This window comes from Puma concolor, chromosome C1, assembly GCF_028749965.1.
Source record: "Puma concolor isolate L17-30 chromosome C1, mPumCon1.1.hap2, whole genome shotgun sequence".
Lineage (NCBI taxonomy): Eukaryota > Metazoa > Chordata > Mammalia > Carnivora > Felidae > Puma > Puma concolor.
This window is the reverse complement of record NC_141674.1, coordinates 9,834,276-9,861,213: the sequence shown is the minus strand read 5'-3', so window position 1 is coordinate 9,861,213 and position 26,938 is coordinate 9,834,276. Positions and strand designations below refer to the sequence as shown.

Here is a 26,938-nt window from a genome sequence, read left to right as displayed (position 1 = left end):
GTTGGCAAAGGTTTTCTACAACGGGCCAGATAATAAATATTTCAGGCTCTTCAAGCCATAGAATCTCAGTCACGGCTACTCCTCTCTGCCGTGGTAGCATGAAAGCAGCCACATCTATGGTTATGACTGTGTTCTAATAAAACTTTATTTATAGACACTAGAACTTGAATCTCATCTAGTTTTCAGGTATCACAAAGTGTTATTCTTCTTTTTATTTTTTTCCAGCCACTTAAAAATGAAAAAAAAAAAAAAATCATTCTAGCTCTAGAGCCGTAGGCTATATTTGCCCCACAGGCCAACGTTTGCCCCATCTGGCTGGTGACTTACTTACTAGTCCATGGCACATGACGACAACCATTAACTGCTCACTCCCCTTCCCAGCTAAAACACCCCCAGAAACCTGCACCACGGGGAAAAAAACTGGCCAAGAAAGCATAGAGAGAAATACTGTCTGGAATAGAAGGGGTAGCAGCAGTAGTTAAAAGCTGTGGAATTTGACCCAGGACAGCATTCTATTACCCCTGCTTCCTATATGTCCGGTCCTGGGCAATTCGACTAACATTCCTAAGCCTCGGCTTTCTCTTATGCAAAAAGGGTATGTCCTACCTCATGGGATTAAGAGGGCTGAGTGAAAATTAACCTATTCAAAGCATTTAGCTCACAGCTTGGCACCTGGCAAGAGCTTCTTGGCGGTTGGTCCCAACATGGAAGGAACAGAGTATTTCAATGTTTTCGATGCCAATTAGCCTAAGAGCACCCGTACGTGTGCAGAATGTGCGTACGGAGCAATATACACACCAGACAAGTTTGCTGAACCCCGGAAAGGATGCACTGTGTTTGATCTCCTGACTTAGAATGACTTTCTAAGCTATCCTAGGAGGTGGGAAGAGACAGGACAGTTTTCAGAGGGCAGATCAACATGGCACCTGGAATGTACCCGGAAAGAGTCCTGTTGACTTTCTACTTCGGCAGCAGAAACTCAGTTGCTGTCGCCCTACTGCCCCATTTTCCATTCACCCTAACTAGTGCGTCCTAGCTCTGCACTGGGACCCACGGACCCCTAAACGGCAAACAATCCCCTGTAAGTTGCCTGTATCGAAAGCCGTCGTCAGCAACCTGCAACACAGCCCTCTCTGGCACACAAGAGCAGATGGCCTTTAGCCTTTAGGATCGAGGGCCCTCGCACTGTGGAAGTGAACATACACTTGCTGCAGCTGTGATCCCCGGGGAGCCAGCTAGGCATCAACCAGGAACAGGACATCGTCAGACCTGCCCTCGGAGGGCTACGTGCAAGGCACGATGGAGGTCTTTTTCCTTGACGCTTTGCACGTTGACCTCATTTTCTGATGCAGTCAGTGGGACCTCAGGTGGGCACCACGGCAGGCTTTCTTCTGCTTTGGCTTCAATTACAGCACTTTAGTCTCAACATCACTACTTAGCACTCCCCCCTCAAGGTCCCGAACACTTCTTCACTCACCATGTAATCACTTAACAGGGTGCAAAATACCAATGGGGGTCATTAAAGTAAGGGAACTTGGCTAAACTTTCACCGTGCTCATGTCTTCTATTACTGTAACCACCACAATTTATAGGGCAATAAATAAAATGAGCTCTGGCTTTTAACCCGCCATAGAATTAGGCATGGTTCTCAGTGTGGTATTAGAGGCCAAATAACTCACTGAGAAGCACCACAAAATTACTGCAGTTGGGTGCATCTAGAACCAGAGTATTACATAAAAACGGGCAATTACATACAAACAAGCTTAATAAGACCCAAATTCATTGAGGACCCAAGATGGGCTTCTTGTTCAGGGGGTCCCCTGCTTCAAAATAGGTTAACAAAGGGTCCATTTTTAATAGCTTCGCTGAAATGCAATTCAGTGGCCATACAGCCCACCCATTCAAAGTCTACAGTACAACGGTTTTTAGTAAAGTTACAGATTTATGGGGCCACCGCCGCTATCTAAAAGGTTATTTTTAAGAAGTTTGGAATTCAGGACACGAGTCAATGACTAAGTCTTTGGGGGTATGGTGGACCCCTGTGAGCCCCCTGAAAACCATGGACCCTCTACTTCAAACATAGTTTCAGGGAGTTCTGGTCCCCCAGAGCTGGCTAAAGCTCCTTAACCAAATCCCAGCAGTGGGCAAAGGGGCCACATATTCATTTTCACGTGAAAATTGCCTCCCAGCCCCAAATAATGAACAACTTGATGAGAAGTACTCAAGCTTGAACGTGCCAAATTAGAATGGATTGGCCACACTGACTCATTCCACAGCCTCGTATCCAAGTGCTGGCACTTGGGCTCAGTACTGACACAGCAATGAGAACGGCGAGCTCATAAGCCAAGAACATGGAAAATGTTCTTCATGGCCAGTCCTCACTAAGCTGCTATCGGCAAAAGATTTGCAGGTTATTTATTCCCCTAAGCATTCTAACCAAGCTGATCAGACAAGAACAAATTGGGAGTCCAGACTTCAAGGTCCCCAAACTTCCAGGATGCACAAAACAAAAAACAAAGTTCCTATGGGAGCATTGGGACATACCATATTTAGCGATCTCTGAATACAAGACGCGGGATTCTACTGGTAAACAAGGAGAATTCATTGGAAAGAAATAGGAAACGTGTGGAACCCCAATAAAGGGGGGAAACGTGTAATGGAAATCAGCAGTGTGGCGGGCTTGTCTCTTTTGGGGCTGTCTAGAATCTGACTTTCTTATTCTGGGGCAATACCGATAAGGTACGGTATTAACTGCCTCAGCATTTAACCCTAGAAACCAAAAGAGAGGGTGAGAATCTTCCTTCTTCTCCCCCAGCTCCTGGCAATCAGTGGGCAGGTGTGTGACAGGAGCCTGGCTCCCCACCCTCCCAACTGAGACCTTGAATCTGCGGAGAATAGTAGGAAACAAAGGAACAATTGGGATAGTTCTGGGGTGTCTGTGGAGGGGTAGCCTGATGACCTAACAGCATGCCTTAGTAACTGCATCTCTGGTCTGGTGGACTGTTTCTGCTAAAATAGGATTTTCACACGTCCTATTTCTTACTTCTCCGGAACAGCCTTGGTCAGTGCCCATGTTTCAAATCTGACCTTCCGTATCCTTCCAAAGGATTCCTTGTTCTTACTTAAGAAAGGGACAGTTGGTACTGTAACTTACAAAACATTTAAGACATCTCCTCGGACCTCGAAGCAAAAATGGCAGGAACCGTATCGAGGCGTAAGTCTCTGGTCTGGGAACAACAGCTGAGATGCGTGACTGCCAACCATTTTTCTTCTGGCGTTTCATCACTCTCTCGGAAGTCAAAGTCTCAGACAAGGGCATGTGCTGGGCAGAGCTTGGGTCCCCCACTCATACCCAGGCTGGGATGGTGAGAGGAAGGACTTGCCCCATCAGCAACTAAACAGAGAGCAAGCGATGGACTTGACCTCTCCTAACTAAATCATTCACGCTAGGGAGAAGGTATCCCCTCAGAGCATCCAGATATTGTGAGGAATGAGAATTGGATGCTGAGCTGGCAGAAAAGGTTAGGGTCTATCCCGCACAGTGAAGGCTCACCCTTTCAAAGACTGTGAAGCTCTTTTTCCCTTGCAGTCTCCAAGCCCAGACCAGGGCTATATCCTTCAGGTGCCACCGGACTGGGCACGTGCTTACATAACCACAGCACGTGAACCGGGTCTCACATGTTAACAGGACCCGATCCACCCTCTGCTAGAGCCGGGTTCCCAGGGGGCCTGGCTGGACAATGCAAATCCCGGAAGGAATAGGACCCGCATCCACGCTTGTCTCATCTGTCAGGTCCCATTTCTCCCCAGTCGGAGACCGTCATCGGCCTGCTCTTCCCTCGCTTTCCAGGACACCTTCTCTGCACAGATGTGTATAACTTGCTGTCACACACCAGGCACGGTGCAAAGCTGAACACCTCTCATCTCCAGGCCTTATTCTTCACAGACCCTTCACTGATATGCTTAGGTCAGAACTGTTCTAAGGATGATGCGTGTCCTTCTTTTAAAAGTAGGAATTTGGGGGCACCTGGGTGGCTCAGTCTGTTAAGCATCCAACTCTTGATTTGGCTCAGGTCGTGATCTCGCGGGTTCATGAATTCGAGCCCCACGTTGGGCTCTGCACTGATAGGGCAGAGCCTGCTCGGGATTCCCTCTCTCTCTGCCCCTCCCCCACTCGTCTTTTTTCTCTCTAATAAATCTTTTTAAAAAAAAGTTTAAAAGTAGGAGTTTAAACATGACAGATTAAACATACATTTATACCAACTCCCAAAACTCCAACAGAATTATAAAGTAATTAAAAAAAAAAAAAAAGGTAGAAACCCACAGGGCAAAGAAGAGACATGATAGAAGAGGGAAATGTCCATGAACCCTGGAGGCAGGGAGAGTGATGTCCCAGAGACGGCTGCTGTAAGCAGAGAAAACACATGGAGGGCGCAGCAGGCAGAGTGGAAGGCAATGCCAGGGAAATCCAGAAAACCCCAGGAACTGAGTTACCAGGCACCTCTGAAGGTCAGGATGTAGGGTCGGGCTGAAAAACAGGAAGAGGGGTTGAAAGTCCGTAAGAAACTCTTAGATTGTCCACACTCCTTCCCATAACGGGGCAGAAAATGGCAAGCACATTCCAGGAAGCAAGTGGACCAGAAAGTCCCTGGGCTCACGAGTGCCCACCACAGCTGAAGGCAAGGACAAGAGCCGTAATGACAACAGGGAAAAGCCCAGGCGCCTGGAAGGTCTGCGTGTCGCATTTCCCTACTCAGCCCTCAGAATGCCGAGGCCAGTCTTTTATCAGCCTGGCACACCCTCTTCCCAGGATCCTCCTGAGAAACGAATCATCCCAAAGGAAAACCCATGGACAGAGACCCTCAGGAGTCCTTGGCTGAATGTCTAGGTCTCCACCCAAACACCAGGTGAGGGTCCCACAAAGAGACAAGCACGGACCCTGCACAGAGAGCTTCTAGTCAGCTGCAGAGTCTCACCCTTGTATGACAAGACAGCTCAGAGCCAGCTGACCCCAGCGGGACCACCTAGTCTACGTACACACAGCGGGCTCTGAAGCCAGAGGCCTAGGTTCAAATCCCGGCTCTGCCACTGGCCAGCTGTGGAATGGAGACCGAGGATGGAGACAAAGGACTATCTCGTGGGTGGAGGATTAAGTAAACTCTTGTAAAGCTACAGAGAACAGTATCTAGAATATAAAAGAACTAAATAATGTCTCCATAGCTATATAAAAGCTCTGTAGAAACACTCAGGCAATGCATTCTGTATAAGACACTGAAAGAAAATGTGAAGACAATTTTGCACCCGTAAAATTATGGGATATTAATACAAGAGGACAGAAAAAAATGTACCACTCTTGGGATATAAAAATCACTAAAGTTAAAAACAGAAGAGGAACAGTACCAAGAAAGTCTCACAAAAAAATATAGAAGAATCAAGATCAAGATTTAAAAGTAATGAAAATTGAAAAATCAATCCAGGAGCTAAACATAAAAACTACAGAAGTCCTGGGGAAAAAAAAATTTTTTTCTGGCACATATACATGTTTATTTTTTTTTAATATGAAATTTATCGTCAAACTGGTTTCCATACAACACCCAGTGCTCATCCCAACAGGTGCCCTCCTCAGTGCCCATCAGCCACTTTCCCCTCCCTCCCACCCCCATCAACCCTCAGTTTGTTCTCAGTTTTTTTTTTTTTAACGTTTTTATTTATTTTTGAGACAGAGAGAGACAGAGCATGAACAGAGAGAGAGGGAGACGCAGAATCAGAAGCAGGCTCCAGGCTCTGAGCCATCAGCCCAGAGCCCGACGCGGGGCTCGAACTCATGGACCGTGAGATCGTGACCTGAGCTGAAGTCGGACGCTCAACCGACTGAGCCACCCAGGAGCCCCTGTTCTCAGTTTTTAAGAGTCTCTGACGGTTTGGCTCCCTCCCTTTTTTTTTTCCCCCTTCCCCTCCCCCATGATCTTCTGTTAAGGTTCTCAGGATCCACATAAGAGTGAAAACATATGGTATCTGTCTTTCTCTGTATGACTTATTATGCTAAGTGAAATAAGTCATACATGTTTACTTTAAATTTTACTGATAGGGAGTATAGAGCACACAGTTTATAAATAATAATAAAATGGACAATATTCTTTAACGAGAATTCTATGTTATCAATTGGTGCGCACAGAATTTTCCATTGGTTTTGGCTGAACTTTTCTATCTGTAGCCAGCTATTAATGTAAACAGCAAGTGCAATTTTGACAAGAATCTTAGTTAATATTTCTACTGGTGTTAACGATTAATAGGAAAGCGAACAAACAAAAAAACAAAGACAGGTGCTGGAACCTCACTCATTCTTTGATGACAGGAGTGACCTGGAGAAACTGGACAAGAGTCTTTTTTAATCTTCTCATTTCAGTGGAGTTGACACACAACGTTACATTAGTTTGAGGTGTACGAGTTTAAACATTACTCTGTGCTCACAAGTGTAGCTGCCCTGTGTCCGCCCTACGCTATTACGATGCCGTTGACTGTACTCCTTACACTGTGCCTTTTACTCCGGTGACCTACTCCTTCCCATAACTGAAAGCCCACTATTCACACACCCCTTCACCCATGTTGACCACCCGTCCCCTGCCCCCAGTGAGCCTTCCTGCTGGCCACCATCAGTGTATTCTTCTCTGTGTTTATAGGTCTGGTTCTGATTTTTGTTTGCTTGCTTAGTCATTTGGGCTTTTTTAGGTTTCATATTATTTTGTAATTTTTGTTTAAGTTTTAAACTCTCAACAGAGTACCCAGTGGGTATAACGAACGAAAAATGCTTAGTCGTGCTGTGAAGTTTCCGACCATCAAGGATAAAAAGAAGATCCTAAAAACTTCTGGAAGAAAACGAAACAGGTATAAAAATAAGGATAGCGTCGAGTAACATATGTGATCGACTGAACAGGTGCACGGAAAGGTACTCAACATCACTAACCATCGGGGAAATGCAAGTCAAAACCACCGAGAGATGTTACCTCACGCCTGTCCGGATGGCCGCCATTAAAATCCCAAGAGATAACGAACGCTGGAGAAGATGTGGAGAAAAGGGACCCTCACGCATTGCTGGTGCGAATATAAACAGGGTCGCACCAATGGGAAACAGTATGGAGGTTCCTCAAAAAATTAAAAATAGAACTACCCTATGATCCAGCAACTCCACTTCTGGGTGGATGTCCAGAGGCAATGAACACAGGCTCTGGATGTGATACCTGCACTCCTGGCTTCACTGCAGCCTTAGTCACAGTAGCCAAGACGTGCCAGCAAGCTAAGTGTCCAGTGACGGGTGAATGGATAAAGAAAACGAGGTGTAAGTATACAACGGAACATGTTATATATACAGTGGGACATATTTAGCCATAAAAAAGAAGTGCTGCCACTTACAACAACATGGAAGGCCACTGAGGGCATTATGCTGGGAGAAACAAGTCAGACAGAGGAAGACAAACACTGTATGATCTCTCTTGCAGGTGGAATCAAACAAACAAACGAACAAAAAACTGAACTTGTAGATACAGAGAATGAACTGGCGATAGCCAGAGGCCAGGGGTCGGGGGTGAACAAAATGGTTGAAGTTGGTCGAAAAGTACCAACTTTCAGTTACGAGACAAGTAAGTCCTGGGGACACAACGTAGGGTATGGGGACTACAGTTTCCAATACTATGTCGTATATTTGAAAGTCCCTAAGAGACTAAACCTTAAAAGTTTTCATCATAAGAAAAAAAAAATGTCTAACAGTATGAAGTGACAGTTGTTAATTAAACCATTATGGTAAACATTTGCTATTCAAAGATATAGAAGTCATCATGTTGTGTACCTAAAACTAATACAGTGCTATCAAGTCAATTACAGCTCAATAAAACTGGAAAAAATAAACCTCAACAGATGTAAAAGAACTGAAATCACAGAAAGTAAATTCTCTGATCAAACAGATTCAAACTAGAAATCAGAAGAGAGCATAACAGGAGAATCTCCAAGGGCTTAGAAACTAAGCCACACGTTTCTAAATAACTCACGGGTCAAGAAGGAAGTCTCAAGAGAAATCAAAAATACACTGAACAGAATGAAAATGAAAATATCACATATCAAAATTTCTGGGACACAGCAAATGCTGGGAGAGAGAGGGAAATCTATAGCACAAAATGCATACGTTAGAAACAAGGAAAAAAGTCTCAAATTAATAATCAAAGCTCTCACCCCAAGCACCTAAAAAACAAGACCCAAATACATCCCAGGCAAGGGAACACTAAAGGGCAGAAATCAATGCAATGGGAAAGAGGAAAACAATAGGGGGGAAAAAAATCAATGAAACAAAGAGCTAGTTCTTTGATGAGACTGATGAAATTGACCTTCCAGCAAGACTGACAAAGAGAAACCAGAAAGTATCAGGAATGACACAAGAGAACTGAACGGATAATGAGGGACTATTATGAACAACTGTATGCTGTATACATAAATTGGACAACTTAAAGAAATTAATTTCGGGGCGCCTGGGTGGCTCAGTCGGTTAAGCGGCCGACTTCGGCTCAGGTCATGATCTCGCGGTCCGTGAGTTCAAGCCCCGCATCGGGCTCTGTGCTGACAGCTCAGAGCCTGGAGCCTGTTTCGGATTCTGTGTGTGTCTCTCTCTCTGCCCCTCCCCTGTTCATGCTCTGTCTCTCTGTCTCAAAAATAAATAAACGTTAAAAAAAAAATTAAAAAAAAAAAAAAAGAAAAGAAATTAATTTCATTGAGGGATGCCTGGGTGACTCAGTCGGTTGAGCGTCTGACTTCAGCCCAGGTCATGATCTCGCAGTTCGTGGGTTTGAGCCCCACGTCGGGCTCTGTGCTGACAGCTCAGAGCCTGGAGCCTGCTTCAGATTCTGTGTCTCTCTCTTTCTCTGCCCCTCCTTTGCTCGCACTCTGTCTCTCTCTCGGTCTCAAAAATAAATAAATATTTTTAAAATTTTAAGAAATTAATTTCATTTAAAAACACAAATGGGGGCGCCTGGGTGGCGCAGTCGGTTAAGCGTCCGACTTCAGCCAGGTCACGATCTCGCGGTCCGTGAGTTTGAGCCCCGCGTCGGGCTCTGGGCTGATGGCTCAGAGTCTGGAGCCTGTTTCCGATTCTGTGTCTCCCTCTCTCTCTGCCCCTCCCCCGTTCATGTTCTGTCTCTCTCTGTCCCAAAAATAAATAAACGTTGAAAAAAAAAAAATTTAAAAAAAAAATAAATAAATAAAAATAAAAAAATAAAACACAAATGACCATAACTCGCCCAATATGAAGTAGATCACTTGAATAGCCCTGTGGCTATTTAGGAAACTGAATTCATAATACAAAAACTCCCAAAAAAGAAATCTTCAGGCCTAATTGGTTTCACTTAGGAGTTCTACCAAATATTTAAAGAAGAATGAAAACCAATGCTCAACAAGAAAAGGAAATAAAAAAGCATACAGATCAGAAAAGAATAAAACTGTCCCCATTTGCAGATTACATGATTGTTTATATAGAAAATCCCAAGGAATCTGCCAAAAAAACTCTTAGAACTGCTGAGTTCATCAAAGCCACAAAATACAAGATCTACACACAAAATCGGCTGTGTTTTCTTCCACTTGTAAGGAACACATGAACATCAAAGTTAAAAAAGCCAATACCACTTACAGTCATTCCAAGATAAAAGATTTAGGTAAAATCCAACAAGCATGAATGTTCAGGGCTTTTATGTTGAAAACTACATGACACAGATAAATCAAAGAATGTCTAAATAAATCATGTTCATGATTCAAAGAGCAAAGCATGGTAGAAATGCCAATTCTCCCCAAATTGCTAATATAGGTTTAACACAATTCCTGTCAAAGTCCCACCGAGACTTTTTTTTTTTTTTGGTAGATACAAGATTATCCTAAAATTCTACAATGATTCTCAAATTATATGGAAAGGCAAAATAACTATAACAGCTAAACAATTTGGGAAAAAAGAACAAAGCTGAAAGAATTAGTCTACCCGATTTCGAGACTTATCGTACAGCCGTAATAATGAAGACTGTGTTGCCCTACAAAAAGCAGAAGACAGCATACAGATCAACGGAACAGAACTGAGAATCCAGAAGCAGTCCCCACTCACACAAATATGCCCATCGACCTCTGATAAGATACAAAAGTAATTCAATGAAGGAAACAGCTTTTAAACAAATGACACTGAAGTGAATATTCCTAAGAGAAAAGAAGACCCTTGACTTAAGTCTCACACATTACTCAGAAACTAACTCAAAAAATGGATCACCAACTTAAATAGAAAACATAAAACTTTTAGAAAAGAAAACACAGGAGAACGCTTGGGGACCTAGGGCCAGGCAGAGTCGCTAGACTTGACACTAAAAACATGATCCGTAAAAGAATAAACAGGTTTTCATCCCCCCACCAAAAAAAAAAAAAAAAAAAAAAAAAAAGTTTCAATTGGGTGGTTTTGTTTTGTGAAAAAACCCTGTTAAAAGGACAAAAAGACAAGCCGCAGACTGGAAGACAATATTTGCAAACACATACGTAACAAAGAACTATCCTCTAGAATATATAAAGTGCCCTCAAAGCTCAGCAGTAAAAAACAGGCATTGCAATTAGAACATGGGCAAAAGACAGCAGACATTTTGCCAAAGAGGATGTACAGATGGCAAATAACCACATGAAAGGACTGGCATCATTAGCCATCAGGGAAGTGCAAATTAAAACCACAATGGCTAACATAAAAAATAGTGACCACACCAAATGCAGAGAAATCACTCTCTGGATCGTTCCTACGCTGGAGAACGTAAAATAGTAGAACCGCTTTGGACAACAGTTGGGCAGTTTCTTAAAAATAAAACAAAACTGGGTATACATCTCAATGATTGCACTCCCAAGAATTCATCCCAGAGGAACGAACACTGTGTTCACACAAAAACCTGTGCACAAGAGTCTGTCTATAGTAGCTTTATTCCATCACAGCCCCAAAGTGGAAACAACCTCGATGCCTTTCAATAGGTGAAGTACTTACTGGGATGCACCGTGGAACGCGACTTAGCAATAAAAAGGAACAAACTAGCAATACACACATGATAACCTGGAGGAACCTTGAGAGAACCTCACTGAGTGAAACAAGCCAGTCCCAAAAGTTACATATACTATGTGATTCCATGTAGAACATTCTTGAAGTGACGAAATTACAGAGATGGAGAACAGATTATTACGGGTGAAGGAGGAGTGAGGAAAGTTGATGTGGCTGCAAAAGGGGTCTCCGTGGTGATGGAGATGTCCCGTATCTTGACCGAATCAAGGTCAATATCCCACTGTGCTACCGTTACCACTGGGGCAAACTAGGCAAAGGGTATTCAGGATCTCTGTAGTATTTTCTTACAACTACACAGGAATCTACAATTAATCTCAAAATTAAAAGCTTAATTAAACAAACAAATACAAGAAAGTGACCACTATGAAAGTCAGGACAGTAGTTACTTTTGGAGGGAAACAAGGCAGCTGTAAATGGTGCTGGATGGCTGGGGCAAAGTTCCATTCTTGTCCTGGGTGGTGGTTGGGAGGGAGTTTATATAATCCACATATGTGTCTGTGTGTGTGTGTGTGTGTGTGTGTACATGTATACACATATGCATAGAGCAGCCATTCTGTGTCCATCCAAGAGTCAGCAAATGTGGGGAAGGGTCCCTAGTCAATCCGCAATCAGCATGTTCCATGCTCAAGAAATAAGCATTTGTCTTCAGCAACTAAGACTCTGTTACTGCAGCATAAAGAGCCCATCCTGACTGATGGGCACAAGGGGGAGGGGACAGAGGTAAAAGTCATCTGGACTCCAAGACCTAGGCATGAGTTACAAACACTGAACTAGCAGCAAATGCCAGCGTGTCCCTGGGGAATGGTGGGAGGGACTATCTGATGAGGTTAAAAAGCGAACATTCTAGAGGCGCCTGGTTGAGCGTCCAACTTCAGCTCAGGTCATGATCTCACGGTTCGTGGGTTCGAGCCCCACGTCGGGCTCTGTGCTGACAGCTCAGAGCCTGGAGCCTGCTTCAGATTCTGTGTCTCCCTCTCTCTCTGCTCCTTCCCTGCTCATGCTGTGTGTCTCTCTCTCTCAAAAATAAAATAAACATTAAAAAATTTTCAATAAAAAAAAAAAAGCAAACACTGTGACCACTTTCCCGCATGTACTCCAAGGCCCACACCTACTACAGACTCAGCTGTCTCTTCCGTGGATCTCGCTTGCAGTTTCCACAGGACAGAAAAATTATCAGAATGTTCATGTTATGGACTGAATTGTGCCCCCTGCCCAAATTCGTATGTTGAAATCCTCACTCCTAGTACACCTGAGAATGCGACTGTATTTGGAGACAGGGTCTTTAAAGAGGCAGTTAAAGCCAAATGCCATAAGGGTGAGCCCTAATCCTGTAGGACAGGCGTGCTCATGAGGAGGAGGAGAGACACCAGGGATGGGAGCACAGAGGGGAGACCGCGTGATGTCACAGCGAGAAGGCGGCCACCTGCAAGCCGAGGGGAGAGGCCTGGGGAGAAACCAGCGCTGCCGACAGCCTGAAATTGGCCTCCCAGCCCCCAGAGCTGTGAGACAATAAATGAGCTGCTTAAACCCCCCCAGTCCATGGTACTTGATCACAGCCACACGGCCTAGTGCAATCGAGAACAGAGGCTGCACCCTGAAATGTCCCAGGATCGCGCTGGATCCTTCCAGCAGCGCCTCCCACCATGAAGGCTTACCACGGGGCCCACCCCAGCCCGCACCTTCCACGGCTGCCCTCGCCCCTCAGAACACCCCCCACGTTAGCCGTCAGGAATCACACATGGCGTGCGGGGTTCCATGTGCAAGGCCAGACAGGGGCAGAGCCAGAATCAGACCCTCACCATTCTGTGGCTTGTTACGCCCCAGCCTCCCCCAGCAGGGAAGGGGGGTGGCCCAGAGGCGGGCCGGGGTAAGAGCGGGATCAGGGCACCGCCCAACAGGGGTAAAACGAGACAGGCAGACTGGAACCAGCACTGAGGACATCTGAAAACCCCGTTCTGGTGGGAACACGACCCGGAATGCCAGCCGCAGCCCTTCTGCCAATGGGGAATCGCCTGTACGGGCTCCGACGGGTCCGCCTGCACCGTAGGGATGAGCGGCTCAGGCAGGGGGGCTGAGCAGCCGCAGAGCGGCCCCCCTGCTCCCCCGTGTCCAGAGTCAGGGCGGCCCGATGTGCCTCCCGCCCAGCAGCCCGACTGCACGCAGGGTCTTCCAAAAAGACACATTTCCAGCAGAGCCCCCTCCTGGAGGGGGGGCCGCCCAGCTTGCTCTGACGAGCTTCAAGGGCCCCTCGGTCTACTAAGGTCTCCAGAGGTTAACCAGACCTCATCCAGGGCTGGGGGAGGGAGCGGGGGTCTCCCCTCTGTGATCACAGGAAGGACAGCGCATTCCTGGCCCCCTCCCCCGTTTCTTCTTCCACCCAGAAGGGGAGTCTCCCACTCCCGCATCACAGTCCAAGTGGTCACCTGACCCTTCTCACTTGTCCAGTCACTGGGGAATGCACACCTTCACAAAGGGTGGGGACTTTTGCCTTTCAGAGGGTTGAATGCATCCCAAACACAAGAAATCTCTGTAATAAGCAAGCATGCTAACCAAGCCGAGCGGGATTTAAAAAACAAAAACAAAAACAGATTTAAAAAACAAAGACAAAGGGGTGCCTGGGTGGCTCTCGGTCCTTGGGTCCCTGGGCGTCCTACTTCCCCTCAGGTCATGATCTCACGGTTCCTGGGTTCGAGCTCTGTGTCGGGCTCTGTGCTGACAGCTCTGAGCCTGGAGCCTGCTTCAGATTCTGTGTACCCCGCCCCCCCCACCTCTACCCCTCCCCTGCTTGCAGTCTGCCTCTCTCTTTCTCTCTCTCTCAAAAAATAAACTTAAAAAAAAATTTTTTTTAATGAAATAAAAAACAAAGACAAAAACAAAAAACCGTGAAAGGCTGAAGAGCAATGAAGGTGGCTGTTTGGTGTCTCCCCACTGCTCCTGGGCAAAAATGTCCCCGGCCCGAGGTTCAAACCCAGCTCTACCCAACATCCTATGGCCAGGCAGGGACTGGTCCCAGTCATAGGTGGGCCATGAGATGGCAATGACCTCAAGGTGGGGCTGGGACGGTGGAGAAGATCAGCATCATGACTGCCCATCACAGACTTGACCACCAGCATGTTTTTAGATTAAAAGGCAACCAAGCCTTCGCATGAGGCCAAGTCTGTTCCCTTGCATGTCCTATGCCACAGGTCCTAGCCCTGCCCTGGGGCCACACCTGGAGTTTGGTTATGGAAGAAATATCTTCAACACTGGGGGACAAGAATATCCATCCTTCCTGCACACAAACACAATCACAATCATTCTCCACGTTAAAAAGCTTCATGTCCTTCTAGAAGGTCCAGGACTCCCCCCAACGGTGGCTGCTCCTATGTGGACCGGGGGTTGACCCCATCACTGGGGACCTACAGAGGGACGACGCTCCGAAGAGACATACCACAGAACAGGCCTGGTGTCAGGAGGAGAGGACAGAGCCAAGGAGCCGTAAGCAGCCCAGGCCCATCCCACCGGCAGGAAGGGCAAAACCAGAGGCCTCTCCCAACCGCCAGCTCAGCACAGTGAAGCGAGGGACACTGCGTCTCAGCTGGCACATCCTGGAGAAGGGCTCCCAGAGCAAGAGGGAGAGAAGCCAGAAGAAAGCACGTGCATCTGGCCGTGGCCATCCCGGGTATGGCTCTTGGGTCACACTGACTGCACCTTCTGCAGGTTCCCTTCCTTTCTTACATCCATCCTGACTGGGGACTCTGCTCCCCAGCAGGCACCTGTAAGAGGATGCTGAGCCTGGAGATTGTTTTTTTTTTTTAGTATCTATGTATTTTGGGAGAGAGCCCAAGCAGGGGAGGAGCAGAGAGAGGAAGACAGAGGATCTGAAGTGGGCTCTGCGCTGACAGGCTGACAGCAATGAGCCCAATGCGGGGCTCGAACTCACGAACCACGAGATCATGGCCTGAGCCGATGTCGGATGCTCACCCGACTGAGCCACCCGGTGCCCCTGAGCCTGGAGATTTCTACTAGACTTTTGGGAGCAGCAGTGGGTCTGCAGAGCACAGAGCTGGCACCAGATAAGCCCACCTGAGACACCTTGCTGGGGAGGCTGTCCCCAGGAAGGGAAAAGAGCACCTGTGGCGACTCCCCTGCATTTGAGCTCTCTCCCCACCTCTGTCCAGGTAGCTGTTCGGAGGACACCAAGGGTACTTCGGCAAAAAGGTGATTTCCTCAAGACTGCAGAACCAAGCTGGAAACAGAGCCCAGGGCAGCTGGTTTTCACTCACCCCTGCCCTGTGCCAGGAGGACCCTGCTCTCAGATACTCTCAAAAGCCCTCCCCACCCACCTCTCTCAGCAGGAGTCCTATAGCCTGCCCTGCTTTAGAGAGGATGGGCATGGGGGCCTTGGGTGGCATCGGGCAAACCAAAGAGCCTTAGGAAGACAAGGAAGAGCCTTGAAGCTCATACATATGCAGCAATTAGAGGACGTTCCACGGAGACTGGGGCACAGGACATCTTCCACTTAGACCTCCAACAACAGACCAGTAGTCAGAACTCATCAACAAATTCAGTAAAGCCGCAGGATACCGAAGCAATATCCAAAAATCAATTATGTTTCTACATGCTATCAGAAAGAGAAATTAAGAAAACAATTTACAAGGGTATCAAAAAGGATAAAAGACCTAAGGAATAAATTTAATCAAGGAAGTGAGACACCTGTACGCTGAAAACTAGAAGATCCTGATGAAAAAAGCGAAGACACAAATGCAAAGATGTACTGTGCTCGCAGGTTGGAAGCACTGAACTTATGAAATGCCCACACCATCTGAAGACATCTAGATTCAATGCAATCCCCATCAAAATTCCAATGGCAGTTCTCACAGAAAAAGAATAATCCTAAAATTTGCATAGAACGACCCCAAACTGCCCCAGCCGTCTTGAGAAAGAAGAACAGGGCTAGAGATAGCATGCTTCCTGCTTTCAAACTCTAGCACGATGCCTTAGTAATCAAACAGTATGGTACTGGCATAAAAACAGACACATAGGGGCGCCTGGGTGGCGCAGTCGGTTAAGCGTCCGACTTCAGCCAGGTCACGATCTCGCGGTCCGTGAGTTCGAGCCCCGCGTCGGGCTCTGGGCTGATGGCTCGGAGCCTGGAGGCTGCTTCCGATTCTGTGTCTCCCTCTCTCTCTGCCCCTCCCCTGTTCATGCTCTGTCTCTCTCTGTCCCAAAAATAAATAAAAAACGTTGAAAAAAAAATTTAAAAAAAAAAAGACACATAGATCGAGGGCATAGAATGCAGAGCCAAGAAATAAACCCTGAACCCATGCATATATGGTCAATTCAGTTACAACAAAGTTGCCGAGAATGCACAATGGGGGAAGGATGGCTTCTTCAATAAATGGTGTCGGGAAAACTCAACAGCCACGTGCAAGAGAGTGAAACTGGGCCACACCGCCTTACACCGTACGCTCATGCAAAATTTAAAAATTAATCAAAAAAAAAAAAAAAGCAGGTAGCTTCATCCACCATTTGAGACTTCAGAGGAGTACAGCCTCTTTAAGGTGGTTTCCTCCTCCATAAATATTGAAACAATGATGGAGTTTACCTCCATGGGGTTTCCATTAGGCAGACACGTAGCCCGGCGGTTGGTACACAGTGCGTATTTAATAACGATCATCAATTATTGCCTTTTAACATGGCCATTCTACTTCCATTCCGATAAAAACAAAATCATACTGTGGGCAAATACAAGGATGTCCATATGAAAATGGAGACTCCAAATGACAGCTATAATGTGAACCCTCCACCACCACTGTGACCATTAAGAGAAATGCACAAGTAGCAATGCTCTTAAAGTGTCAAAGTTCAATATAAATGACATCATAATGAATACTGATAGTCCACACCCGGAGCTGGGCACTCTTCTAAGAGCCTTTGATGTAACAATCAACTTAATCTTCCCAGACACCTACAGGGAAGGTCTGCGATCATCCCCACTCTAAACATGAGGGAACTGAGGCAGGAGGAGGTTCAACAGCATCTCAAGGTCACACCAGCAGGTTGGTGGCATGGCCAGTTAGCTGACACTTATTTACATAAAAACCTTGAGGATTAGGCCCTAAAGGGCCAATGGGTACCTGGGAACTTCTTTAGATTCTATTTTTCTCAGGTTACTTCAATGTGTATTTTCTAAATAGCCAATTAAGATTTTGGTATTTAAGGAATCACACCAGAATTGGCCCCGTGCCTCGGGTGTGGAGGCGGCACACACAGGTTAGATGCTCACTGGGAGCTGGACATGCCCCCAGGCTTACAAAGTCACAGGAGGGATGGATGGCCCGAGGGCAGCTGCCCCTTCCGGGGCCCCACGGTGAGTATTCACACGCTCCGGGTCCCTGCCTTCCCTCTGTTCCCGTCCTAGCGCGGCCAGTGTCACCTAATGGCCCTTGGGTAAAATGAAGCAGATGGGAGCCATGTGTCAGCTGGCTTAGAAGGGCTCACCCAGCATGGCCCCGGGACAGGGCAGGGGGCCCACAGCCATAGAAGCCCTTCCTTGCCCAAGAATGATGGCATTTGGCAACATCCTACCTGCCGACACCAAAACTGGTCCACTTGTCTGCCCCACTGTCAAAGGAATCACATCAGATGGCAGGAAAGACAAGATGGTTTAAAAAAAAAAAAAAATCTTATGCATCAAGCAAAGGTCAGAGCCGCAACTCCCAAGACGTAGGCAGGCATCAAAAGCCACTTGAACACTCTTTAGAGTCCTCAGGGCCACACTTGACATTGGTGACCTTCACATCCACAGCATGAGCTACAATTGAGAGCAAGGGGAGCCACTGCACCAGCTGCCAGGCTGAGGGCCGGGCCTGGCTGACAAGTTCAGGGAGAACAGCTGGAACCGGGCAGGAGGTCCCAGAAGAACACAGCTGAGGGCCTTAGTCCTCTGAATAGGGTTGCCAGATTTGGCAAATAAAAATTCAGAATGCTCCATTACATCTCCATGTCAGACCAACAACAAATTTTTAGCAGAAGTATGGCCCATGCAATATTCGGTACGTATTTGTAGTTTAAAAAAAAAAAAATCACTCATTTATCTGACATTTAAATGTAACTCGGTGTGCCGGGTCTTACCCGGCAGCGTTATCTCTGCAGCAGTGACATTCAAAATAAAAGCCGCCTTACTTCCCCCTCTGCAAAAATGGTCTGCATAGACAGACCCCTACACAGAAGCAGACCATGGTTGAGGATTGGGCCGAATGCTCCACCCAGGTTGGCAACCTCGAACCAGCCATTCTCACAAAGCTGCATTCAATCCCCAACTCATCAAGGCCTCCTCTAAGGTCACTTTGCCCGCAGGATGCCTTTCAAAGCATCCCACAGTGAATCCTGAGGGCCTACTGGGTGCTGAATGCCATAGCCAACAAAGAAATAGAGGGATAAGGTCTGTCTGTTCCCTCTGAGCTGACATTCTAGAGAAGCTGAGAAACTAGAAAATCTCAGGTAGTGAATAAAATCAACATAGACCAAATGACAGGGAGGCCACATTAGACCTCAGGAAAGGAGGCTGAGGGGACTATACCTAAGCTGAGAGTCATGTGATTTCTGGGTGGAAAGTTACTGGTTAGTGCAAAGGTCCTGTGGCAGAAGACAGAAGCAAAACCACAATCGGTATGGCTGGAACAGAGAGAGCAAGGAAAAAGATAGTGGTGTGTAAGGTGGGTGAGGCTGGAGTCAGTGGGTTTTCTAAACCAGAAAAAGGAGTTGGATTTTATCCTAAGTGCAGAGAAAATCCTTGGAGGGTTTTTTTTTTTTTTTCATGTTTATTTTTAAGCATGAGAGTTCATGAGCAGGGGAGGGGAAGAGAGAGAGAGAGGGAGACACAGACTCTGAAGCAGGTTCCAGGCTCTGAACTGTCAACAAAGAGCCCAAAGGGTGGGGGGGGGGGGCGGGGGAAGGTTGAACTCACAGACTGTAAGATCACGACCTGCCCCAAAGTCAGAGGCTTAATCGATTGAGCCACCCAGCCGCCCTAGTCCTTGGTGAATTTTTACAGTGACATAACCGATTCAGAGATGTACACACCGCCCAGAGAAACACACAGCATCACAGGCCAAGATCAGGGCTAGGAGGGCACAAACGAGGCAACTTCCGGGTGCAAAATGTAAGGACACCCTCACTCTTAGCTTTGTGCAAGCGCTGACTCTCAGTGGTCCCACAGCCCCCGCATGGAAGTCAGCTGGCCCAAAGTCACAGGACAGAGAGTGACCTTCCCCTGCCTCACCCTATCAGCAAACCTGCTCTTTCTCAGCCCCTGCTGCTGGAGGTGGAGGGCAGGCCAGAGGAGAGAAACTCACTTTGTGCTCCATCCGTCTCAGGCACAGGCCGCTTCCCCCTGGGCCGGGTGCTTCGCCCCCCACCCGCCAGCCTCTTGGAAAGAAGGGGAAGACCCCGGGCCAGGCGGCCGTCTTGGAGCAGAGGCCGCCTCCGGCTGAGCCACGGCCAGGCAAGGCTGTTGGGGGCGGTCTGAGGCGTCCAGGCTCCTAGCCTGGAGAATTCGCGTCCTCAGGACCCGACGGGTCAGGAGCCGGACACCCCACGGCCGACCCTGCCTCTCTGCCTTCATCTCACACCTGAGTGGGGGCTGGGGGGCCAAGCCACCCTCTTCAGGGCAGGGAGCTCGGGGACCTGCTCTACCCACCCCTCCTCCAAGCGGTCCGTGGCCTCCACGTTCCTCTTGACGCCCATTGGCCTGAACGAGAGGCAGCCGGCTCACCCCGGGGCCAAGGGAGGACCCCACCCGCTCCCGCCCAGGTGCCCAGGAGGGTGGCCCGGCCTGTGTCCGAAAAGCAGTGCGCTCGCGCGACCCCTTACCCGCGGGGAGGGGGGGGGGGGGGAGGGGGGGTACGGCCAGCACCCACCCTGCACGGACTATGCGTCTCCCCACAGGTGCACACCGCTGATAAAGCTCGAGCGTTGAAAAAAAACAAAGCTTATAAATCACGGGCAGCAAGGGATGCAGGACGATTAACAGCAACATAGAACAATTATAGCAACAACCTGGAGCAAATGTTGTGGGTGCGCTCGCGCGCTCTCAAACCGCCTCAGGACCCTGTACTCACCCTGCCCCTGATGACGTAAGCGGGGAAACGCCTACGTGACGTGACGGCGCCCCCGGAGGCGCATGACGTCCGCGTGACGCAGCGGCAGGCTGCTCTGGACCTGGGACTTGACGTCAGACGTAGCACCAGCTTCCGGTGGCGGTTGCCGGGGCAACCGGGACGCGGCCAGCGTGGAGTCTGCGTCTCGGTGCGAGTGCTGACCTCAGGCGACCCCAGGAGGGATCGGAAGACCCTATCATCCCCGCGCTGCCAGCTGCCGCAGCCGCAGGCCATGCGGAGCTCCCTGCTCCCCAGCGCCTCGCTCCCGGTCTCTCCCCCAGGGGCGCAGGTTTAAGGATCCTCCAAGCACCCGGTGGGTGGGCGTCTCTGGAGCCCGCTCCCCAGTCCTGGCGGTGACTGGGCGCCAGGCACAGCCTGACGCTCAGAAAAAGCACTGGAGAAGCCGGTTAATGCAAACCCCAGGGGCGCCCCTGATTCACTGGTCTGCCTGTTTGCAGACAGGCTACGGCCTTTGCCCGGCGTTAAAGTTGGTGGACTGCGCAGAACTGTTGGCCAGGCAGGTGGCCCAGACCCCACCCCACCCCCCGCCCCGCCCCCAGGGATTCTGACTCAGCAGATGTGAAATTGGAGGCCAAGAATCTCTCCTTGAACAATCAGTCAGGTGATCCCTGAGGCAGGTAAATTCACTTACCTTTAAGCAAACACATAGTAGCTAGAAATCAGGAAGGTGGGCAGAGTGGTCATCCCCTTGTACAAACGAGGAACCAAGGCTAGGCCAGTGACATGTGCTGGAGCGAGCAAAGTTGGGATTTCAGCCATACCATATATATATATATTGTATGTATGTATGTATGTGTATATATATATTTTTTATATATTTATATTTATATAATTATTGTCGAGTTAGCCAACATACAGTATATATACACTGTACTCTTGGTTTCGGGGGTAGATTCCCGTGACTCATCGCTTACATACAACACCCAGTGCTCATCCCAGCAAGTGCCCTCCTCAATGCCCATCATCCATTTTCCCCTCTCCCCCACCCCTCCCATCAACCCTGTTTGTTCTCTGTATTTAAGAGTCTCTTATGGGTTTGCCTCCCTCTCTGTTTGAACCTATTTTTTTTCCCTTTCCCTTCTGCCATGGTGTTCTGTTAAGTTTCTCAAGTTCCACATGAGTGAAAACACAGATCTGTCTCTCTCGGACTTATTTCACTCAGCGTAATACCCTCCAGTTCCATCCACGTTGTCACAAATGGCATCATTCTTTCTCATTGCCAAGTATGTTCCATTGCATATATAAACCACATCTTTATCCATTCATCACTTGATGGACATCTTCACCCATACTTTTAAACCTCTGCTTCTCTTATGGCCAGTCTGGGGTGGAGCAGAAGTCCAGTAGCTGACTGCTGTTCTGGGGAGCTGGGGGGGGACTGACCCATGTTGTACACAGTTTCTACCTGCAGGTGGGTTGAGAACTGGAGAAACCAAAGGGTGACATGAGAGGCAGCAGCGAGACACAAGTAGGAAATACTGAACTTTGGGCCGGAAAGGGCTGAATCCAATCCCCAGTCCACATCTGCCAGCTGTGTGGCCCTGGGCAAATGGCTTAATGCGTCTGAGCCTGTTTCCTCACCTGTGAGATGGCTGTCGAAGTACCTGTCCTGCTGGGTTGCTGTGACAGGAGAGGGAATGTGTGGGGAATGGTTGGCACATGGCAATTCTCAGTATACAGCCCCTAGAACAACAGCTGGAGTCACTGCTGCAGAGGTAACAGTTGCCAGGTAAGAGCCAGCGGACCGGTTAGATACGAATTCCTATAGATAAACAATGAGTGATTCCCTTTTCTAAGTGTTAAGTAAGTCCCAAATATTGCACGAGTACATCCAAACCAAGGGGTATCTGGCCACAGAACGGAAGGAAGCGATGTATGCTGCAACCTGGGTAAGCCTTGAAAATACCATACGAAGAGAAAGCAGCTGGTCATAAAAGATCACATCCTGCGTGACCCCATTTCGGTGGCACGTCCAGGAGAGGTAAATCTACATGGATAGAAAGTAGGTTTGTGGTTGCCTAGGGCTAGTGGCTTGGGGAGAAAGGGGGAGTGACTGCGACTGGGTAGGAGGTTTCTCACTGGGGTGACTGGAAATGTTGTAGAACTGAATGCAGTGCCAGCTGTACAACTCTATTACTAAAAAGCACTGATTTGTACAATGATGTCAGTTAACTGTATGGTATGTGAATGTGAGCTCAATAAAGCTGCTCTAAGAATATATGTGCGATCACAGAGGCCTTTCTAGCCTTAGTGAAATGGCTTAACTAACTAGCTGGCAGGTGGAAGAGGGTTTTGAAGGTAAGTGACCCTACTCACCAGGTAGGCTTTTCCACAGTGAGCTTCCTCGAAACCTCGGCTTTCTCTCACGGCTGGAAGGGGGCCTTCAAAGCCGCTTCATCCCACTCCCACCCTACGCCCCACAGAGATCGCCAAAATGGAAGACACAAAACACAGAAACCAAAACGATCACTCCCAGGCTTGTTCCTTACAATCGGGCTTCACACTTTTATTGTTACTTTTCTTCACATGGCAGATACAGAACCGTCCTCTTCCGTGATCCAAACCCACGCCCCCAAAACCACCACTGACCAGCAAACACCACTCTTTAGAAGACCACCCCCGTTGTCGCGATCGGAACACTCGTGTAACCCTTTCCACTAGTCTGAGAGGGTGGAAAGCTGACCGGCACTTTTGCGCATGCAAAAACGAGTGGCCCCCAGCCCCCAGCGACGTTTCCTGGAATTCACCATCGGCTGAAGGTGAACTTTCGAAGCTTTGGGTTCGTGAGCCTTCCTTGCTGCTGAAAGGGGAAACCTTCCAGAACGGAGAAGATGAGTGTCGACATTGATGGGACAAAATCGTATCGTGAGGATAAGGAACAGCCACAGCTTTCCATGCTTGTGAGGGTTAATTTTAGGAGTGGGCAAAAGGATTCCAGCTTATGGGAATTTACAACAAACAATGGTGTGTAGCTGGGTGGCAAATGGAAAACTGGGATGCGGGCCAGCCATCGGCACTTTTCTGTCCATGTGAGGATCTCGTGAGACCTTTCTCCCGGACCATGATCAGACCCTACACTGCAGCCAGTCGACTGAGTAATTAAATAACACAAGTTATAAAACTTTAAAAAGGGGGCATTTACAGTCAGGGACATAAATACGTGCTTTTAAAAGTGTCTACGTACATATTTACAGAGTTGCAAGATCAACCATAGTAGCCCTGGGGGAAAAAAAAAAAAGTCCCTTTTTGTGTGTGACCACTCATGTTCTCCCAAGTTCTCTCCTTCCACTGTGGGTCTGATACATCACTACTGAAAACGGAGCTGAGAAAACAGCGCCAAAGTGGTCTCAGACATCCGTGTCTGGGGTCTGCCCCAAAGGCACAAAACCCAAGACCCTCACTGAACTGGGTCCAAACTCCTAGCTCAGCTCACCCGTTTCTCCGAGACATGGGCTGTCCCTGCGCAAAGCAGGGGCCAGCTCCATCGTTCCCTGGCAGGCGACTGGTGGCCTCTAGAAATCTCTTCTTCTTCCCCCTGTGCTTCTTAATCCTCCCGCTTATCTTCATTTCCCAATTTTTGTTTGTTTCCCTTTTCAGCTAATTTGGGAAGGTCAGTCGCTAACGTGTTGATGGTCCCAAGTGAGGCAAAGAAGCACTGGGGAGACCTCCCCCTCCTGCCACATGCTGTCCCATCCCCTGCCTCTCCCAAGGGGGCAACCAGGTCTGCAAATGGGGACGGGGACTTCTCTCCCAGATGCCCAGGGACTGACTAGAATTTCGAATCTGGAAACGACTCAAGCCAGCAGCTCAGGCAAAGAAGGGGGATTTTCGAAGTGCACAGGCCAAGGGGGTCGACAGCAAGGCTCTGACGTGTCTACGCGCCGTTGATTCCCAGAGACGTTGGAAGGCTAGGGAAGGTGGGGCGGTGAGAAAGGAGACTCGGCCTCCTCCTGAAGGCCTTCCTCGGACAGGCCTAGAACTGACCCCTGAGCCAGACCACAGTCCCCGCCATGGCAAAAGACAACTCGAGAAAGCAAAAAGCAGGATCAAGGAGCTCTTGAAAAATTGCATAGTAGGAGAGGCCCCACCCCAGCAGGAAGGCTGAGCTGCAGAACACGGTCCCAGAGCCTGCACCCACGTGTCGTCCACGCTGTGGAGTCAGCTGCCTTCCTGCCTCCCTGGGGTTTGGGACCCTCGTCTGAAGACCGCACACGCACACCCACGCACGCACACACTCCCTCCCTTTCTCTCGCAGGCTCGTAAAACTGGAATAGGTCGGTACTCCCTGCGGGGCAGAGGGCCAGCCAGTCCCTTTGGCTTCACTGACTCCAGGTCACTTCAGGTGCTGAAGGAGAAAAAGAAAAGAAAAATGGTAACAGTGGCCGCATCCTCAGTGCCTTCCCTGGGCTGCTGAAGCACCATCTCAGTCAGTTCTTCTAATGCAACAATTTACTGACATACACCACGCGTACAGAAAGAAAGCACAGCTTGATGAATTTCCACCCGTGCAACCAGCACCCAGATCAAGAAACAGAACGTGACCAACCTCCCCTTAGCCCCCAGCCCAGGCTCCTTTTCAGGACCAGCACTAACCCTCACCCCCAGAATAACTACCTCCCCTCGATCACCAGGGATTGATTTTTGTCCGTTTTTTAACTGAAGTAAATGGAATCAACCAGCACACATCCTTCCCGTCTGGGCTTCTTCCACATGGTGCATTTGGGGGATTCACCCCTTTGGAGCCCGCGCGTGCAGCTCTGTCCACCTCCTTGCTGGGAGATTCTACCGCAGGATCCTGCCACTTTCATCTGGCTGGTCCCCACCAGTGCACGAGCGGGCAGCTTCCGATGCGGGGCCACCGTGAGGAATGCGGGTGGCTAGGACTCGCTTATCTACGCCTGGAAGACACGTGTGGCGTCCATGCGTGCCTGTCTGCGCCAAGTGGAAGTGCTGGCTGGTAGCGTGTGCACGGATGACATAGGAGCTCTCCCATGCGTGTGCACACACCTGCTGAGTGTCTCCCTAGTGGTGTAACTGCTGGGTCCCACTTCAAACAATACTGCCAAAGGCTTTTCTGGAGTGATTACACTATCACCTGATTTCATTCTAATGGTCCCGATGACCCTCGTGGCAGGTGACACTGATCCCCATCTTGCATGGAAGAAACAGAGGCTCAGAGAGGGCAAGCGGCTTTCACCAGGTCAGGCTGGTAACGAGGGGCAGAGGTGGGGCTGGAACTCAAGCCGAGCCCACCCCAGAGCCCGCGTGTGCCTTCCGTCAGAGCGAATGGCTTGGGCTGCGCGCCTCCTGCACAGAAACCCCACTCGCAGTACTTGACAACAGAGCCAGGCTCGTGAGTCAGTCCTCAGTAACTTCTGCTGCGCTGGGCGGAATAGGAGCATGGCGTTGTGCTGGGCCAAGTTCAGGGGCTCCGTTGTCTCACCCCATGGACCTGGTCATCATTCCTGTAACTCCTACTCCTGCTACAACTACGATTCCTCTTCCTACCACTACTCTGATAACTCAGTGGGAGCAGAAACAGCAGGGCTGATTCAAGGCAGGCTGACCACACACCAGCCACTTTCCTAAGGGCGTCTCACGTACTAACCTACGCAGTCCTTGCAGCAGACCTATGACACAGGTATACCATTAACCCATTTTGCAGATGGGCAAATTGAAACGCAGAGAAGTGAAGTACCTACCAGGACTGTTGGAGCCAGGATTCGCTTCCAGAAAATGCACACTTGACCACGATCCATTCCAACCCCCGCCCCCCGAAACCTCTTGATGGGGCTGGAAGGAGGGCTGCTTGCAGTACACGAGGGCGCCTTCAAGAGAGGAGGGCCTCCCTTCCCGGTGGGGGCCCACATGTGCCCAGGCCCATCCCCGCACAAGCCGGGGGAGAAAAAGAACACAGAGACAGGGGCCAGCCATGGAGTGGCCTGCATGTCCTCGGGCCGGCGTGGCTGGTGTCATGTGTGTATTACCTGTGGGTCATCGAGCGGGACCCACAAAAGAAGCCATCTTGCCAGTCCCCAGCCCGAGGAGCAGCCCTTCAGGGAGGGGACCCCAGCAGCAGGGGCCGTGGGCTGGACCACTGGGGCTGGAGCTGGGCAGAATTTGCTAGAGGGGAGCTCTCTTATCAGGGAGGCGGGCAGGGGGAGACACCCCACCCACCCCACTCCTGGGACCCCACAAGAGGCCAGCGACCAGCACTAGGAAGCCTGCCCCAAGGCCAACGACAGCTGAGGGGAAGATCACGGAGGCAGCCAGATGAGTGAGAGGTGCCAGTCCCTTCCCCGGACGTCCCCTCGAAGACCCCGGGGCCCAAGTGCGGCTGGCCCCAAGCAACAGAAAGAGACAGAGGCGGACAGGACGTGCAGGGGCAGGCTTCACGCTGGACTGGGCAAGGTGGCACGTTTTGTACCTGAAAGCGAACAGAGAGCTCTGGGCTTTGCCCATGGCACCGATAAAGCCCAGAAAAGGGAGGTGCCTGCAGACAACAGTCCCAGGAGAAAAGCCGAGCTCCTAGCTCGGTTCGGACCGTCGAGTAAAGTGGCCAGAGCCTCTAAGCCGGCGAGAGCAACAGGTGAGGGGCAGTCCCGGGGCCTGGGCGCTTCCAGGATGTCACCCGTTCCTCATAACAGACCCCACTGCACACACAGTC

The 26,938-nt window shown here is 49.2% G+C and overlaps 2 protein-coding genes and 1 long non-coding RNA gene across 17 annotated transcripts in view; 1 reads left to right on the top strand and 2 right to left on the bottom strand.

Moving 5' to 3' along the window:
- Nucleotides 1-20,709, bottom strand: part of KAZN (kazrin, periplakin interacting protein) — a 1,132,657-nt gene extending 1,111,948 nt beyond the window's left edge. For 2 of the 3 annotated variants that reach the window (XR_015254486.1, XM_086715734.1), the window contains exon 1: nucleotides 20,212-20,709. The gene's annotated coding sequence lies outside the window, so the exon portion shown is untranslated. The remainder of the gene's footprint in view (nucleotides 1-20,211) is intronic. The other variant, XM_086715735.1, reaches the window with a different exon arrangement.
- LOC147577791 (uncharacterized) lies at nucleotides 20,337-23,446 on the top strand. Of its 2 annotated transcripts, none has more exons than XR_015254488.1 (3): nucleotides 20,337-20,563; nucleotides 21,670-22,000; nucleotides 22,805-23,446. It is a non-coding gene; the product is annotated as an uncharacterized LOC147577791 (long non-coding RNA). The 2 variants fall into 2 exon arrangements; XR_015254487.1 differs by lacking the exon at nucleotides 20,337-20,563 and adding an exon at nucleotides 20,808-20,888.
- Nucleotides 22,750-26,938, bottom strand: part of PRDM2 (PR/SET domain 2) — a 124,494-nt gene continuing 120,305 nt past the window's right edge. For all 12 annotated transcript variants that reach the window (XM_086715733.1, XM_086715726.1, XM_086715727.1 and 9 more), the window contains one exon: nucleotides 22,750-24,616. In XM_086715733.1, coding sequence (XP_086571859.1) covers nucleotides 24,591-24,616 — 26 coding nt within the window. In that variant the 3' untranslated portion in view covers nucleotides 22,750-24,590. The remainder of the gene's footprint in view (nucleotides 24,617-26,938) is intronic.